Source organism: Anolis carolinensis, chromosome 3 (genome assembly GCF_035594765.1).
Source record: "Anolis carolinensis isolate JA03-04 chromosome 3, rAnoCar3.1.pri, whole genome shotgun sequence".
NCBI lineage: Eukaryota > Metazoa > Chordata > Lepidosauria > Squamata > Dactyloidae > Anolis > Anolis carolinensis.
Genome location: NC_085843.1, coordinates 103,827,155 through 103,842,082, shown reverse-complemented (window position 1 = coordinate 103,842,082; position 14,928 = coordinate 103,827,155). Strand labels below are relative to the sequence as shown.

The following is a 14,928-nucleotide window of genomic DNA, read 5'->3' as shown; positions in this document are numbered from 1 at the left end:
TTCTCTTGTCCAAGCTTTCCTGTCTTCTCATTATGTGGCCAAAGTACATCATCTTTGCCTCTAATATCCTTCTCTCCATTGAGCAGCTGGGCATTCTTTCCTGGGGTATGGACTGGTTTGATCTTCTTGTGGTCCAAGGCACTCTCAGGATTTTCCTCCAACACCACAGTTCAAAAGCATCTATCTTCCTTAGCTCAGCCTTCCTTATGGTCCAGCTCTCACATCCATAGGTTGCTATGGGGAATACCATTGCTTTCACTATGTGGACCTTTGTTGCCAGTGTGACATCTCTACTCTTCACTATTTTATTAAGATCCCATCTGGCCTATCACCACTTAATTTATCCTCAGAATAGTTTTATGAGGCATGGTTATACCAAGAGATATAAATTAGTGCAGGATCACCTAATAAACATACTGGCTGTACCAGACTCAGCTAGATCCTTATCCAGTACCCATAGTCCCACGTTATCATGTTCCTCATTTAAAACTGATAGATTATGGAATAGTATTTTTGGTTCCAGGTCAAAATCTATTTGTTTCTCTGGCATTTCAAACGGCTTAAGTTAGTTGATATGAGCTATCTATTTTATATATTTTCTGCTCTTTATTGCTACAATTGATGCTGCTTTATCATTTTTATTATCCATTATATCAGGATTTTATTACATTTTGTAATAAGATAAAGGATGATATAAAATATTTTAAACATATTATAAATATGAGGCAGTTGAGTCAAATAAATGAGCCTGAGAACTGATATATCATCAACTGGGCTGCATCAACAAGAGGATTAAGTAAAGTAATAGGAACACTCTATTCTGCTTTGGTCAGACGTCACCTGGAATATTATGTTCAGTTCTGGACATCACAGTTAAAAACAAGTTGAAACATATTCAAAGAAGGTTGACCAAGCTGATGAAAGGTTTGGCAACCCTAGTTTTATGAGGAACGACTTAGGGAGTTGGGTATGATCAACTTGGAGAAGAGAAGATTGAGAGGTGACATGATAGCTATAATAATAATAATAATAATAATAATAATAATAATAATAATAATAATAACAACAATAATAATAATAATAATTTTATTCTTATATCCCGCCCCATCTCCCCGAGGGGACTCGGGGCGGCTCACAACAATAATAAAAACAGTGACAAATTACACATTGTAAAATCAAACATGAAAAGCAGTCATACAATCAATACATACATCACATGTTAAAAACAAGGAGATAAAACAGTTCTAGGCCGAAATAAAGGGCTTCTGTAGCTTCGTGGCAGAAGTATTCAGCAAGGTATCAATAATCATGGCAGAACACTCTCTAATTAAATTAAATGGGCAGACATCTTTAAATGGGCAGACTATCTTTAAATATCTGAACACATGCCATGTAGATGGTTATTTATCATATCAGAAGCAAAACTGAGGGTACAGTTGTAATGTATTTAGAAATACAAACAAAGTTAAAAACTTGGCATTATATTAAACGTCCTTTGATCAGAATCTGGCCACTTGGAGTGTCTCTAATGTCGCTGAGAAAAGGTCCTCCATTGTACATGTGGCAGGGTTCAGGCCTCATTGTTGTAAGTGGTCTGTAATTTGCTCTTCCCCACACTTGCATGTTGCAGACTCCACTTTGTAGCCCCATTTCTAGAGATTGGCTCTGCACCTCGTGATGCCAGAGCATAGTCTATTCAGTGCCTTCCATGTCGCCCAGTCTTCTGTGTAGCCGGGAGGGGAGCTGGTGAAGCAAGCTTATTTTGTGCTGGTCCAGAGAGTAGAGAAAAACCAATGGATCCACAATACAATAAAAGAGATTCCATGTAAACATTAGGAAGAACTTTTTATACTATACAAGCTATCTGCTAGTGGAATAGGCTGCCTCCAATGTGGTGGACTTTCCATCTTTGGATGTTTGATGACCACGTTACAAGGGTGCTTTAGTTGTGTATTCCCACATGGCTGATTGGAATGGATGAAGCTTGCGGTCCCTTCCAGCTCTACAATTCTGTGAGTCTATGATAACACTGCTTTGTTTTCATGAACATACTCTAAAATTTGATTTATTTTGTTATCTATTTGTTTAAAATGTTGAACATGCTCAATCCCAAAGATTTAAGGGTTATTTAAAAAATCTTAAATTAAGAGATTTTGCTTAACAAGGTTGGTTAAGCCTTAGGCAATGACTTTATCTTGGTGACTGAATTTATTTATACAAGCTTCACATCAGTAACCTGAAAGCAAACTGGGCATAAAATGAAGCTACATGCACAGAAATATAGATAAGGAATTGTAATATTATCAGATCTGGGTTTAGCTCAAATACTTCCCCAAACAGACAAGTATTATTCCAAAACTATGGGACACATCACTTTGCTGGCACAACTGACCTTTAAGTCTTGTTTTGCAACTTTAGCATAGACATCCATCCGCCCTCTGTCTTGTGGGCAGATATCTAGTCGTCCAGAAAAGGGAGAAACAGTCACAGTTCGGCCCACTGGCAGAATAGGGAGGCCATCGGTTAAACCACCATCAATCCATTTCTAATAGAAAATTTAATTTGACTTAATTACATACATTATTCTGTTTTTGGATATCTTTTCCAAATCTACTTGCCTACTACACATAGTCAGCAATTTATCCAAATTTTCTGTTCCAAAACTTCCTTACTTTAATGGGATGCTAATTAAATACAATATTCTAGTACTTTTTCCAAATACTTCCTTTGGAAATAACACTTTGCAAGTTTAATTCACTTATTTACTTATCTGTTTATGATATTTTACAGTCCAACTGACAAGTCTCATCAGAAAGCTCACATAACCCCCTGGATTTTCTGATGGTCAGATTTCCTTTTTTAATTCTCTCTATTATGCCCCCCAGGATGCATTACCCACAGAACGATGCAAAATGTGTGTATGATTTATGGGAGTCTGTAAGATGGTCACAGAGGGTTATGTGTTATTTTGCAGAAATTGCATGCTGAGGCTAGTAAAACGTAAGATTTGTTGAGATAGCTAACCTCCTGGGTAAACAAGAATTTAAAAACAGGTCCAAAACAGGGGATAAAGTTCAAAAGTAGTCTCATCTATATTGTGTTTATCATGATCTTACACTTAAGGATCAATTAGTATCCTAACTGGGGCAATTTGTGAACAAGACAAGCAAATGTCCAGCTGCCAGGAATTTAATTTTCAATTAAATATTCCTTCTAGCAGAATTTATTCCAAAGTAAAATGAAGCCAGATTAAAACTCTCCAGTGCCCTTTTTCTTGCTTAAAATTTGTGGCTTATCGACAGCTATGTTATCATGGACATTTCTGGAATGGAACAACAACAAAAAGGGACAGGCTTGTAGATATAAATGTCCAAAACTTCAGCTTGAACTATTTTCATGGGCAAAGAATGACCTTGCTGGTGCTGATTCAATGGGTTTACTCTTCCACAGACTAGCAATTGCATTTAGGTGCCAGCTGGGAAATGTTGCACACACACCATGTTGCTGAACTGTAACTTCCAACACTTCACAGCATTACAGTGCCTGATTAGAGGTGCAATTTAAAAATATCTGTAAGTGCCATAATTGCCACTCTAATTTAGGACATAGTGTTCCTCACAGCAAAGGTCTGTTTCTATAACACAAGCTATGAGGACATGGGTTGCTGTGAGTTTTCTGGGTTGTATGGTCTGGGTGGGAGGGTGGTCCAGAGTAGGAGAAAGAACTCTTATCAGTTGTCCCACCCTGGACCTTCCAAAGATATATAAACCTCCCTTGTCTAGTTTCCAATATACATCACAACCTTTGAGGATGTCTGCCATAGGTGTGGGCGAAACGTCTGGAGATAATGCTTCTGGAACATGGCCATACAGCCTGGAAAACTCATAGCAACCCAGTGATTTCGGTCATGAAAGCCTTCAACAAGATCTATGAGGACATGGTTTGGGCTGTTTAGAAGTCACTGATGAAGCAGGAGTGACATTTCTCTTCTGAGGTCAGGGACATCCCTACCCAAAGATTCTCCTAAATGTGCAAAGACTCCAATGAGATAGAAGAAAAGAGCTACATAGGCTAGTCCTGTCTTTTACAAGTCAATGTACATCCTCCCCCGACCCCTCAATCCTGACTATTCCCCTCTATTATCAGAGTCCTGTTCAAATAGAGTCCTGAACCCAAGCACAAAATTATGTAAAATGGTTCTCTGCTTCATATCTTCTCAGCATATGGAGGTTGAGAACTGAGACGCTGTGTACCAACATGCATGAATGTAGAAGGAAGATCCAGTGTGCATGGCCCCTTTCTCCAAGGAACCTTGAACCATCATATCTTTCAGAAAATATTACAACAGGGATATCTTCAGTCAGAAAAACAGGGGAGGGCCAAGGCCTTTGAAGACAAAGTCTCTTGACACTCCTTATTCATGCTGTCTGAAGCAGCAATGCAGATGGTTCAGTCCTTAGGGAAGATGTTCTCCTTTCCGGAAAACCTATTTCTCCCACTGCATCATATTTAAATGTACCTCTTCATAATTCAGAGCCATATTATTTCTAGTAATTCACACATATATTACAGGCCAAAGAGATAGTGTGAAATACTGCGCAGTTAAAATCCACTTAAAAGAAGCTCATGAAGCATGAAGACTAAGCTTAATGGAATATACATCTACAAGCAAATCCAGGTATCTAAATCTATGTAACTCTGAGCTCGTTTGTTTTAAAGTGCTATATGTTGTTTCATGAACCACACAAATGTATAATCAGATGGGTAAATGATCAAGTCTCTCTTACTCATCCTCTAAAACATCACTCAGGAAAGTGTCCCAGAACTGCATACATCTGCTACAATGGAAGTCCATGTTAGAGGAAAGGCAGAAAGACACAGAGTTTTCTTGAGGTTACAGAGGCATCTCAACCATGGGACTCAGAAAACAAAACACTCCTCACTAAAAGACAACCTTGTGAAAACTGTCAGTGATCTGCAGTTCCTTTTTTGAGACAAAAGAGCCAGCGAGGTGAAGAAGGATCATACTTTCCATGAAAGCATTGCTTCAAAATCCCCTGCATTTTTAATGCTGACATAGCAGAAAGGGAATTAGCAGACACAACCTTTCACCTCAATTGTTCTAAAATGTGAAAAGTTCTTCTTACTGTAATCCCATGCTTTATAAGTGTTACATCTGTGGCTTGGTACAAATAATAAATATAAATAAAGTTTTTGTTGTTGTTTGTTGGTAGTAAGCAAGCTGAACCATTTTTATACATAAATTCAGCAAACAAAGAAACCAAAACTTTCATCTACTCCCACATCAGTAATACACAGATTCCACAAGTCATTAAAATAATGATGATGAATTCCAGTATCAGACACCAATGGAGATATAAAACCAATTAAGGATTATCACAGTGTACTATTGTGTTTACTGTATATTGCTATATTCTACAATGTAGCACTGTATTTCACTTTAGCTGCCATAGTGACATTTTGAAGAACTGTGGAGTCTGTAGTTTAGTGAGAACCAAGAGGTCTCTGGATGCAAATTGTAAGTGTCCATACCTGAATTGCAAGTTCCAGGATTCTACATGAAGTGGAATAGCAGTTAAAGTGAAATATAGAGTTAAAACAGTGTAATATGATAGGACCGTAAGTTAACCATGTCTACCATGCCACCTAAATCAGCGGTGCATTAGAGAAAGCCTGGGAATAATGTAGACTGAAAAATGCCTTGGGGAAAAGGGAATCCTGTGTCACTGTTGGGCAATCCCAGGACTTCAGCCCAAATTTTGCCCCACAAAAATTATTTTTCGGGGGAGGGGAAGGACTTTGAAATGTTCTATAACATTAAAACAAATTTAGTGGGCAACCTAAAAGCAGTACCCCAGCCTCACCTCCACTAATTAATCTGGAGTTACAAAATATTCCTTCTTGTCACCCCAAATGGCATTATAACCCTCTGAGATCTCACCACAATTCCTCTAAAAAGTCAACTTGTAGCATGTCTGCCCCTGCTTTCGATGATGTCAGGAAAACCAGCTAGAATATAATAAGAAACAGTGTTTTTAAAGGTTATCTTGCTACAGAAGTGAAATGTAAGGTGGAGTTATTAAAGAACACTAGCTTTTATTAGCGCTGATCTTCTTAATGAGGAGGATGATTTTAACAGTACCCACATAAATGTAGCATCCAAAATATAGAGGACATTTAATCACACAGACCTGTCCTTTATAATCCACTGCATTGATTCCTGCATACAAAGGAATAAAACTGCTGGCTAGGAGGACCTGTAGGAAAAGGTGGAGAGGATGGACATGGACAATAAACATGTTTTAATATGCTAATAATTTCTGCTGGCTTTCATTACTTTTTACTAAAGGATATTTGTTGTGTAATAACTATTTTTTCCTATTCCATAATAACTATCTTTCAATCCATTTGAGGATCTGCTGCTTCACTGTGCCTAATGATGTATCAGAAGTTACTGAACAGCATGCAAACCATGTTTTAATGTTACATCTAAGGATGGCTAACTGAAGTTTCTGCACATATTTCAGATCAGGCACAGGCTAGTGTTATATGAAAAAAATCTTAAGAGATGGCTAATTCTAACTACTTTTCCTAATAATGCCTTCCCAAAGTACAACTGGAGACATTAGCTTGCTTCATTAAACCAGAGTTAGGTGAATTCAGATCATATGGGGAAACACTTGAGGCTCACCTATGTTCATTTTCAAGTGCTAAATTATGCCCTATGTTCTGGCTAACTATGGTGCCATCTACAGAAAGTAGACATTCAGATCAGTCAAGCAGCAGTGATATCACCGCCAAACATTTCTTTCTGGTCCTAGAGTAGTATGACTTTTCTTTTTTAAATTGCTTCAAAATTGAGAAAATGACATTTCATCTGAAATAAGCTCTCATAAGTGACCACTTAATCTTGACTATTTTTAAAAAAGCATGTTTACCCAACTCTACAGATATAATGTATCCTGGAGCAACTTATACAGTCTGTCAACAAATAAGATAATCCCCCTCTTAAGAAGCTTACAATTTAAAAGACACAAAACAAAAAAGTGGTAATAGGAGGAAGGCTTTCAAGTTGTTTGTTACTTTAAATCTGGCCTAACTACATCGCTAATAATATACAATAGAGCTTTCCAAACTGTGTATCGGCTGAGGTGGCTAAGGTGTGGAGATGTGTCACATGAACATAACGAGAAATGACAAAAATCTTGGTAATGTTATGTTATTATCTTACAAATCATATAATTTTAAAAATATAAATGAAAGGTTTTCATGAGATAAGTTATGTCTCTATAGATTTCATTATTACAATTTATTTATTTATTTATGTAACTTGCTGTATGTTCTCAAGTTGCTTCTGACACAATTTCATCATCATCATCATCATCATCATCATCATTTAATTACTTATTAATCGCCCTCCATCCAAGATGCTCTAGGCGATTTACAAGCTAAATTGTAAAGGATAAAAATGCATACATACAAATATTGATAAAATTAACATAGATCAAAAGCTCTAGTAAAAAGCCAGGTCTTAAGTGCTAGGGTAAAAGGCCCTAAAAATTATGCATCCATATCTCTTATAAGGTGTTGGTTTAATCTCTAGTTTGCCAGTAAAACTGAATCACTGCTTCACGAAATGATGCTTGTCTAAAAATTGGGTCACCACCAACATGAAATGTTTGGAAAGCTCTGATGCACAACATCTCATGATAATGGATCCTATCTATGTCAAAACATGCAAGCAGTCAAAATGGTTTGCTCTACGGAAGTCTACTTCCACACAGAAAAATGTCCCGTGCTAGATTGGAATAATTATCTCTTGCAACACTTCATTTTATTTTACTTAAAATATCAAGGTTAATGCTACAATTAACATTGTGCACAACATGCGAAGGCACACACTCACAGAGACAAAGAGGGAATTATTATTTTTAAAGAAATGAAACTTTTGCCCAGTTGCAAAAGTTTTCAAAAATATTAGGTCAGGCAGTTGTTATTTCAAACAAGTCAGCAATCCTTCTTCAAGCACTGAAGTGAATAAAAAGAAGAGTTCTCAGACCACACTTAATAAAAAAAAACCTAAACACTCCAACCCTGGAGACAGTCATGCATTTTCATTTATAAAGTGATATGCAGCTCTCCTACCTTAACAAGATCCTCCCTGGAGGCAAAATTTGAAAGCAAATGATTCTTTCCATTTTTAGCACTAGTGACTGATACAAAGAGGCGATTTTCTGCTATCTCATGAGCATTAGGAGGGAGAATCGAATCAATGCAGCCCCTACAGAAAAATAGAATAATAAGCATTAGTCAGCTTCAATAATTAAAGACCATCTAAATAATTTAGGCAGAAGAGAATGTGCCGTTTCCCTCACAAGTCATTACAAGAAGCCATCCAAACAAGACTCTCCTCAGAACCATTTGTTTAAGGTGTTTACATGAAGCCAAATTTGAAAATATACTTACCTAAGTTTTGCCATGAGATCAAAGCCTGGTGTGAGGGCTCCCAAATACAGTTTCCTAGTATCTTCTGCAAATTCATAGGTAATTTTTGTACATTCCTGAAAAACGCCCCACCCAGTTTTATAGAGTTATAAATAAAAACACACACATACAGTTTTTATAAAGAAGTTAAACAAGTCAAAATAATATTTAATATTTAAAAGCATGCTGACAAAGAAAAACAATTAATACACATCCCCTCCCTATGTCAGTTGCATGTGGATAAGCATTTCCTATTTCCCATTATGTATACCAATTCTCATCATCAATGCGCATCATTTGTCACAAGACTAAAACAATAAATCAGATATCCCTGCCAAAGGCATGCAGTATTAACACAGCAAGAGACATTATCTCTCATGAAGCTAGAGCTAGTACACTGCTGCCATTATGGATCAATAGACAGAAATATCTTAACTAGGGTAAAGCTGATGGAAGAAAAAAAAACTCACATTAACTACATTGAGATGTTGTGATAACCCAGGTATTGTTATAATAGAGCTGGAAAATATTCTGCTTCTCTAGATGTTTTTGAACTGACATTCCCATCAGACCTCGCTATGGTGCTAAACGGCACATGATATAAACAGTAGTCAGTCATGATCTATAGGGCCGAGGTTTCCATACTCCAGGTTCATAGACTTCCCCCTTACAGAGGTTTGGTTCACAGGACAAAGTATTTCATCAATAATAGAAGCAAAAGCTTCAAAAATTCTCATAATAGCTCTAGGATCGTAAATTATGGTTTCTCAAAATGTTCAAATGTATCCACTTCACCAAAAACAAATCTGAACCTCTGTTTGGCCAAGGTACAGGCACTAGCAGAACGGTGAGTACAAATGGACAGTGTTTTTGTTTAAAAAAAGACCCCTATTGAATCTAATATTAATGGAACAAATGTGTATTTGTACATTTAGCAAAGAGTCACTATTTTGATTTTAACCAAAGTCTGTGAAATTTTCACCAGCCAAGAGGACAGATGCCTTGACAACAGAGGTTGACAAGGAAATTATTCTCAGATTCTTCTCAAGCAACTTACATCCTCGAATACATATAAAGAATTATACAGATTTAAGTCACAGAAAACTGTGGGTGACAATATTCAGTTATTTTTAATGCCACAGACAAGCAGTTGTAATTTACTATAACAAATGCTCGTAAAAATGCAAAATCAGCTTAAACAGCTGCAACGAGCATATGGGCAGTACCTAAAACTGGAAATTTAAGAGAAAAACATTTAAACAATGATTCTCACTCATGACTGGCAAAAGCTCTTGAGAAGTCATGACTAAGGCAAATATGGAACTGAGTGAGTATGGCAGTGTCGGTTTTAGAGCAAACCGCAAATGATACAATTTTGTTTGGTTTCAGTACGAACCAGCAGCAATACTGGATTGATGGGAAACAGGAAAAATCAAAAGAGGTCATTGTATTAGATCCATTCAATAGTCTGCAGCTAACTAGAGTGAGATAGATGTACTTACTATTTTTTGTTTTTTTTAATGCTTCTAATTAGTACAATTATAGAAAACATTTTTCATTCCCAAAACCAATTACTGAAGTTTTTGCTAGAGTGAACTGTTAGTGTGAACCTGCTTTCTGTCAGATTCAGATTTCTGTTGGGGAGAGAGGATTATGGTGGATTTATACAGCAAACACAAATCTATGATAAGGAGGATATTTAAAAATTGAGATGTGTATCTAATTGTACCTTTGTGCATGCATTTGGACATCTGGATGCCCAGCCATAATTTTTTGCAATGTTTTAAATCTAGAGACTGCACTATCAGGAGATAATGATGTACTGCAGATGCAGTAGGAATGCATGCATACCTTTCCAAAGCGAAGAGGAATTACTGGCCTCATTATCTCTCTTAAGAGGAGCTGGTGGAGAGCAGGGTTCAAGTGGGCAATTGGTGCTGACTCCTTTTGTTGATAGTTTTCCATCAGAGAGGTCTTGCCTCAGTCACTCTGCAGCACTAGCTGTTACCATTACAACTGCAGCTCAATTCTACTCAAATAAAGCTGTGGTCTTACTGTTCCTAAAAGACTCATATTCCTGGGTTGTAAATGTAAATATTCAGCAACCATATTTCAATGGTCAGAACTTACCATAGGATCTTACACTTGCATAAATGTGTATTTTACGACATCTGTTGTTTCTAAGTAAATGCATTTTTGGACACATGGTCAGATTTTATCAATATAAATGATGGCCCAAGTTCTTAAGCTTCACATTTCTCCCTGCCCTTCCTTTCCCCTTTTTCATCCATTTTGTTTCTTTCCTCCCTTTGTATTTATATTTGTAAAAATACAGACCTCCCTCTCACCCAAAATTGCCAAACATATTTATTGGCCATTCCTGCTTCTAAACCTTGGGTTACTTCGACATTTTCTCATTTCCAAATTATGGCAACTACAAGATGAGTTTCCTAGCAAGATTTGTTCAGCAGCAGTTTGTCATTGCCCTTCTCTGAAGCTGAAACAGTGTGATTTGCCCAAGGTCATAATCTCCATGATGGAATGGAGATTTGAACCCGTCTCCTGGCATCCTAGGAAACCCTTAAACCATGCTGACTCCAAGATTAAGGAAAGTGAAATACGATATTATTTATTGTTTCTATTTCATGTCAACAGAATGTGCTCATGCTTATTTTTGCCAATTACACTAGCTGTAACTGTGAGCCTATTTTGCTTTTACTATAAAGTACATTTTTATAGGAAATATTTTAGGACTAGATTGATAGAGGTTTTATAGCCCCTGCCTCAAGTTTGTCTTTTTAACCGCACAATAAATCCTTACATGATAAACACTTCTAAGTGCATACTATAAAATAATCGAATCGGAATTATAAAAGTAATAGCCCTCAAATATAAAAACCTTTCATCAACTTTCCCATATCAGTTTGTAATGTAGCAGATACACAAAGGATTTGCAGGCTGAAATAATACTTTCCAGGAATCTATCATCACTACCATATATTTTCTTTAAGACTAAATATATTAGCAGTAACCTGTGTCTGCTATGTAGCAAAATTCTGATCCTGACTTTTATTTAGTTCAGTTGATATCCTAAATTAGTAGACTTTCAAAATCGCATGTTCTTTTTCTATTTACCTCTATATTTTCTGGCACTGTTAAAAGAACAGTAGCAACCAAAGATCCAGCAGAAGCTCCGGCAAAGGCCTTGACAACCTTCAGTAACTTCTTACCATGTCTGCAAAGAGCAGATGCTGCCCCCAGGTGGTATATCCCCAGAAAACCACAGGCTGCAAAGGACAAGTTGATATGTTTCATTTTGGCTGCGGAAAGAAAAATAACATTTTATTTTCCACAGACTCTTCACTCTGTTCTTTAACGTGAAGCTTAGAATCAGCAGGTGATGCTGCATTGTTAAAAGCTAAAATAATTGGATATATGTATATGTAATAGGCACCTTTGATGTCTAGGTCAGAGGTTCTTTGAAATCCAAATGAACACAACGTAACATGTTAATTTTTCTGAGTTGAATTCCATCTTATGCAAACATGCTGCCGATGTGAATTTTAATCACTTGTAAAAATAAATTATAACCTGTTCTGAACATTTTACTCCAGCAGGCAACTTGTAAGAATAATCAACACGTTTAGAGATTTTTCAGAGCTTCTCAGAGCTTTTTTTTAAAAAAAAACAGTGATTATATCTAAAATGCATACAGTTCTGAACTACTATCACATTTACAACTAATCATTTGTTCCATTAAACATGGATTTTAATATCAACCAATGGCCTAAAGTTAGGCAACACCTGAAAATGCCATTAAAGTGTACACACTCAAGAGGTGTCCAGAACTCTTAATCACTGAAAAGAGTGGAACTTCCTTCTAAATCAGGGGTAGGATGGGTGTGGCTTTTGCTGGACTAAAACTCCCATTATTACTTGGCACTGGCTATGGTGGCTGGGGCTAGTGGGAGTTTCAGCCTTCTGTTCTTGATATGGGTGATGCTCTAGACTTTCCCAAAGCTTTGGGTGCAACTATACTATTTAATTAATGCAGTTTGACACCTCTATAACTGCCATGGTTCAGTGCCATGGAAATCATGGGAGTTTTAGTCTCCTCTATGGCAGAGGAGACTAAAAACCCTGTAAAACTACAACTCCCATTAACTCCACAGCCCTAAGCCATGGCAGTTAAAAGTGGGGTCAGACAGCCTTAATTCTATAGTGCAGATTCATCCTTTGTTTGGTGGCAAACACTCATGTGTGTTACTGCTATAAGGAAAAATATATTGGTGGCAAATCAATTGGTAGCATATTTAGCAGGAAAGCATTCTAGCTCTTCTGTTGAGTAGGTTAAGCGTCTTTTCCCAGCCAATGGTAGATTGTGATCCCTAATCAGCGAATTCTACTCAGATTATCCCTTCCAGTAATTCATTTCCCCCAAGCTGGTTATATGGGGACCCTGGGATAGGTTGCATCCCCCTCTCCCAAACACAGCAAGGCTAATTAAAAATAGATACCTAAGGGATAATAATGCATAAGCAAAGAAAGAAAAAGCGTGCAAGCATAACTCACTTCCCTCCCCATAGCCATTGCATCAGGTTAATAACAGTGGTTAATGTAATCCCCAGTCCCAGTCCAAATATCTTTTTCCAGCCTCAAAGTCCAAGCTAATGTATCAGACAAGGTCACTTACACAAATCAACCCTTTCTATACCACTGGGCAGTGCTTAAGCATGAGCTCACAGGGACTCTAAAACAGATGGTGGCAGAGCCTCAAATCACAGCAAACAGTAATCTGAGAAGCAGTAAGTAAACACACACACAAGATTGGTTTGAAAGTCTTTTCAGAAACATTTTAGTTTCAGAAGAGTAAAATGAATGCTAATGATTACCAATCACCATTGTGGAGAAAATAATATTAAAAATTTTGTATTTATGATATCAGAGCAGATGGAGATGTACAAGTCATAGCCTGCTTGGATCTAGAAAAACAAGGTGAAGTCACAAGTTGGAACTCAGTTTTGAGCAGCTGCTAGAAGTGATACCTACACTGTTTCCTCACTCTCCTAGCAATATTTCTTGAAACAAAATCCATGATAACACAGAGGTAGCGGATAAACTTGTCAAGTCATGTTTTTCATTTTTGTAATATAACAACTCTCCAATGAGTAGTTTGAAATTAAAAACAAGTAAAATAACCCAAAATGTAAGAACAAAACCACTGTAGACCTCAATTCAGGCTGAATAGCTATAATTGTTTAATGATCTATGTTTTCATGAATAAAATTGTATGGATTTACAAATTCTGGTGGTGGCACTATGACACCCTATCTGTGGCGGATACGTTCCCAGACGTTATGTGGATATGTGAAACCACAGATGATAGTGAATCTTATTGAAATGAAAGATTTTTGGCCCAAGAATATCATGGAGGCACACTGAGGGACCTAGATAAGGTCTAGACAGCACATATTTTTTCAGACACAGATAAATGAAAGCATGAAAACTGGTTACAGGGGGTCCTATTATAGTCTTAATTTTTTAACATGTCTTTTGCTATAACTCATATGACTTCATTTTATGGGCGTGCATGAGCTCAATATAGCAGCATACAAAAGATATGTAAATCTAATTAAGTATATCTTTATATTTCCTGTAGCTAAGCCTATTGCTTGAATTGCCAAAAGCCACTAGAATAATAAGCTTTTTTTAAATATATCATCTTCTTCATGTAATCCACTTATTTTACTGTCTCCTCTTGTATGCTTTTTCAACTTCAAAATTAATATAAAATAAATTCAAAAACTACACATTTTGGATTGAACTGTATTTTCAAGATGAATTGTCCAGTCATAACAATAGTAAATTAGCAGATATCCAGAACACTCAATTTGAGCACACCTCTCTAAGTAGCAGTAAAAGCGACACACAAACAATAGTAATATTGATCCTTATACTGGAACACAATTTTGCAAACACACAGTAACATTCAGGACTATCTCAAGTAAATAATTAATGAGCAATAACAATAAAACCCACCACAGATTTTAGAGCTATGTGATAGACAAAACCTTAGTATAAAGCACGGCAAGATCTTGTCCGAAACAGATAAGCATTAATAATTTAGAATCATGGACTCAGCAAGCCCCCTAAACTGACATTCTCCAAAACAGGAGTGGGAATGAAAGCTTCACTTTGGCCTGCCTTCCCGAGTCAAGTCTTATCTCAGAACCTTTGGAGGTATATCTCTTGGAAAGGTCTTCCTTTGACACACCTGAGGGCAAGCGAGAAGGATGCTGGGATGAGACTCCTGACTTAGCTAGACTTCACTTGAAGCTGCTCTCCCTATAGGTTCATCACATGGACGTGCATGTTTTCTTCTGTCCATTAGTCAACAGTGGCTATGGTAAGGTGTTTTTTCTC

General features: G+C 37.0%; 1 protein-coding gene across 6 annotated transcripts in view; it reads right to left on the bottom strand.

Annotated features, from left to right (window-relative positions):
• pnpla4 (patatin like phospholipase domain containing 4) overlaps positions 1-14,928 on the bottom strand; it is a 33,662-nt gene that overhangs the window by 3,373 nt on the left and 15,361 nt on the right. For 3 of the 6 annotated variants that reach the window (XM_062975295.1, XM_062975294.1, XM_008107175.3), the window contains 5 exons: positions 11,641-11,825; positions 8,488-8,582; positions 8,167-8,302; positions 6,213-6,278; positions 2,393-2,545 (listed from right to left, as the gene is read on the bottom strand). In XM_062975295.1, coding sequence (XP_062831365.1) covers positions 2,393-2,545; positions 6,213-6,278; positions 8,167-8,302; positions 8,488-8,582; positions 11,641-11,825 — 635 coding nt within the window. Of the gene's footprint in view, positions 1-1,069; positions 1,768-2,392; positions 2,546-6,212; positions 6,279-8,166; positions 8,303-8,487; positions 8,583-11,640; positions 11,826-14,928 lie in introns of those variants that run through there. The other 3 variants (XM_062975296.1, XM_008107182.2, XM_062975297.1) reach the window with 3 other exon arrangements.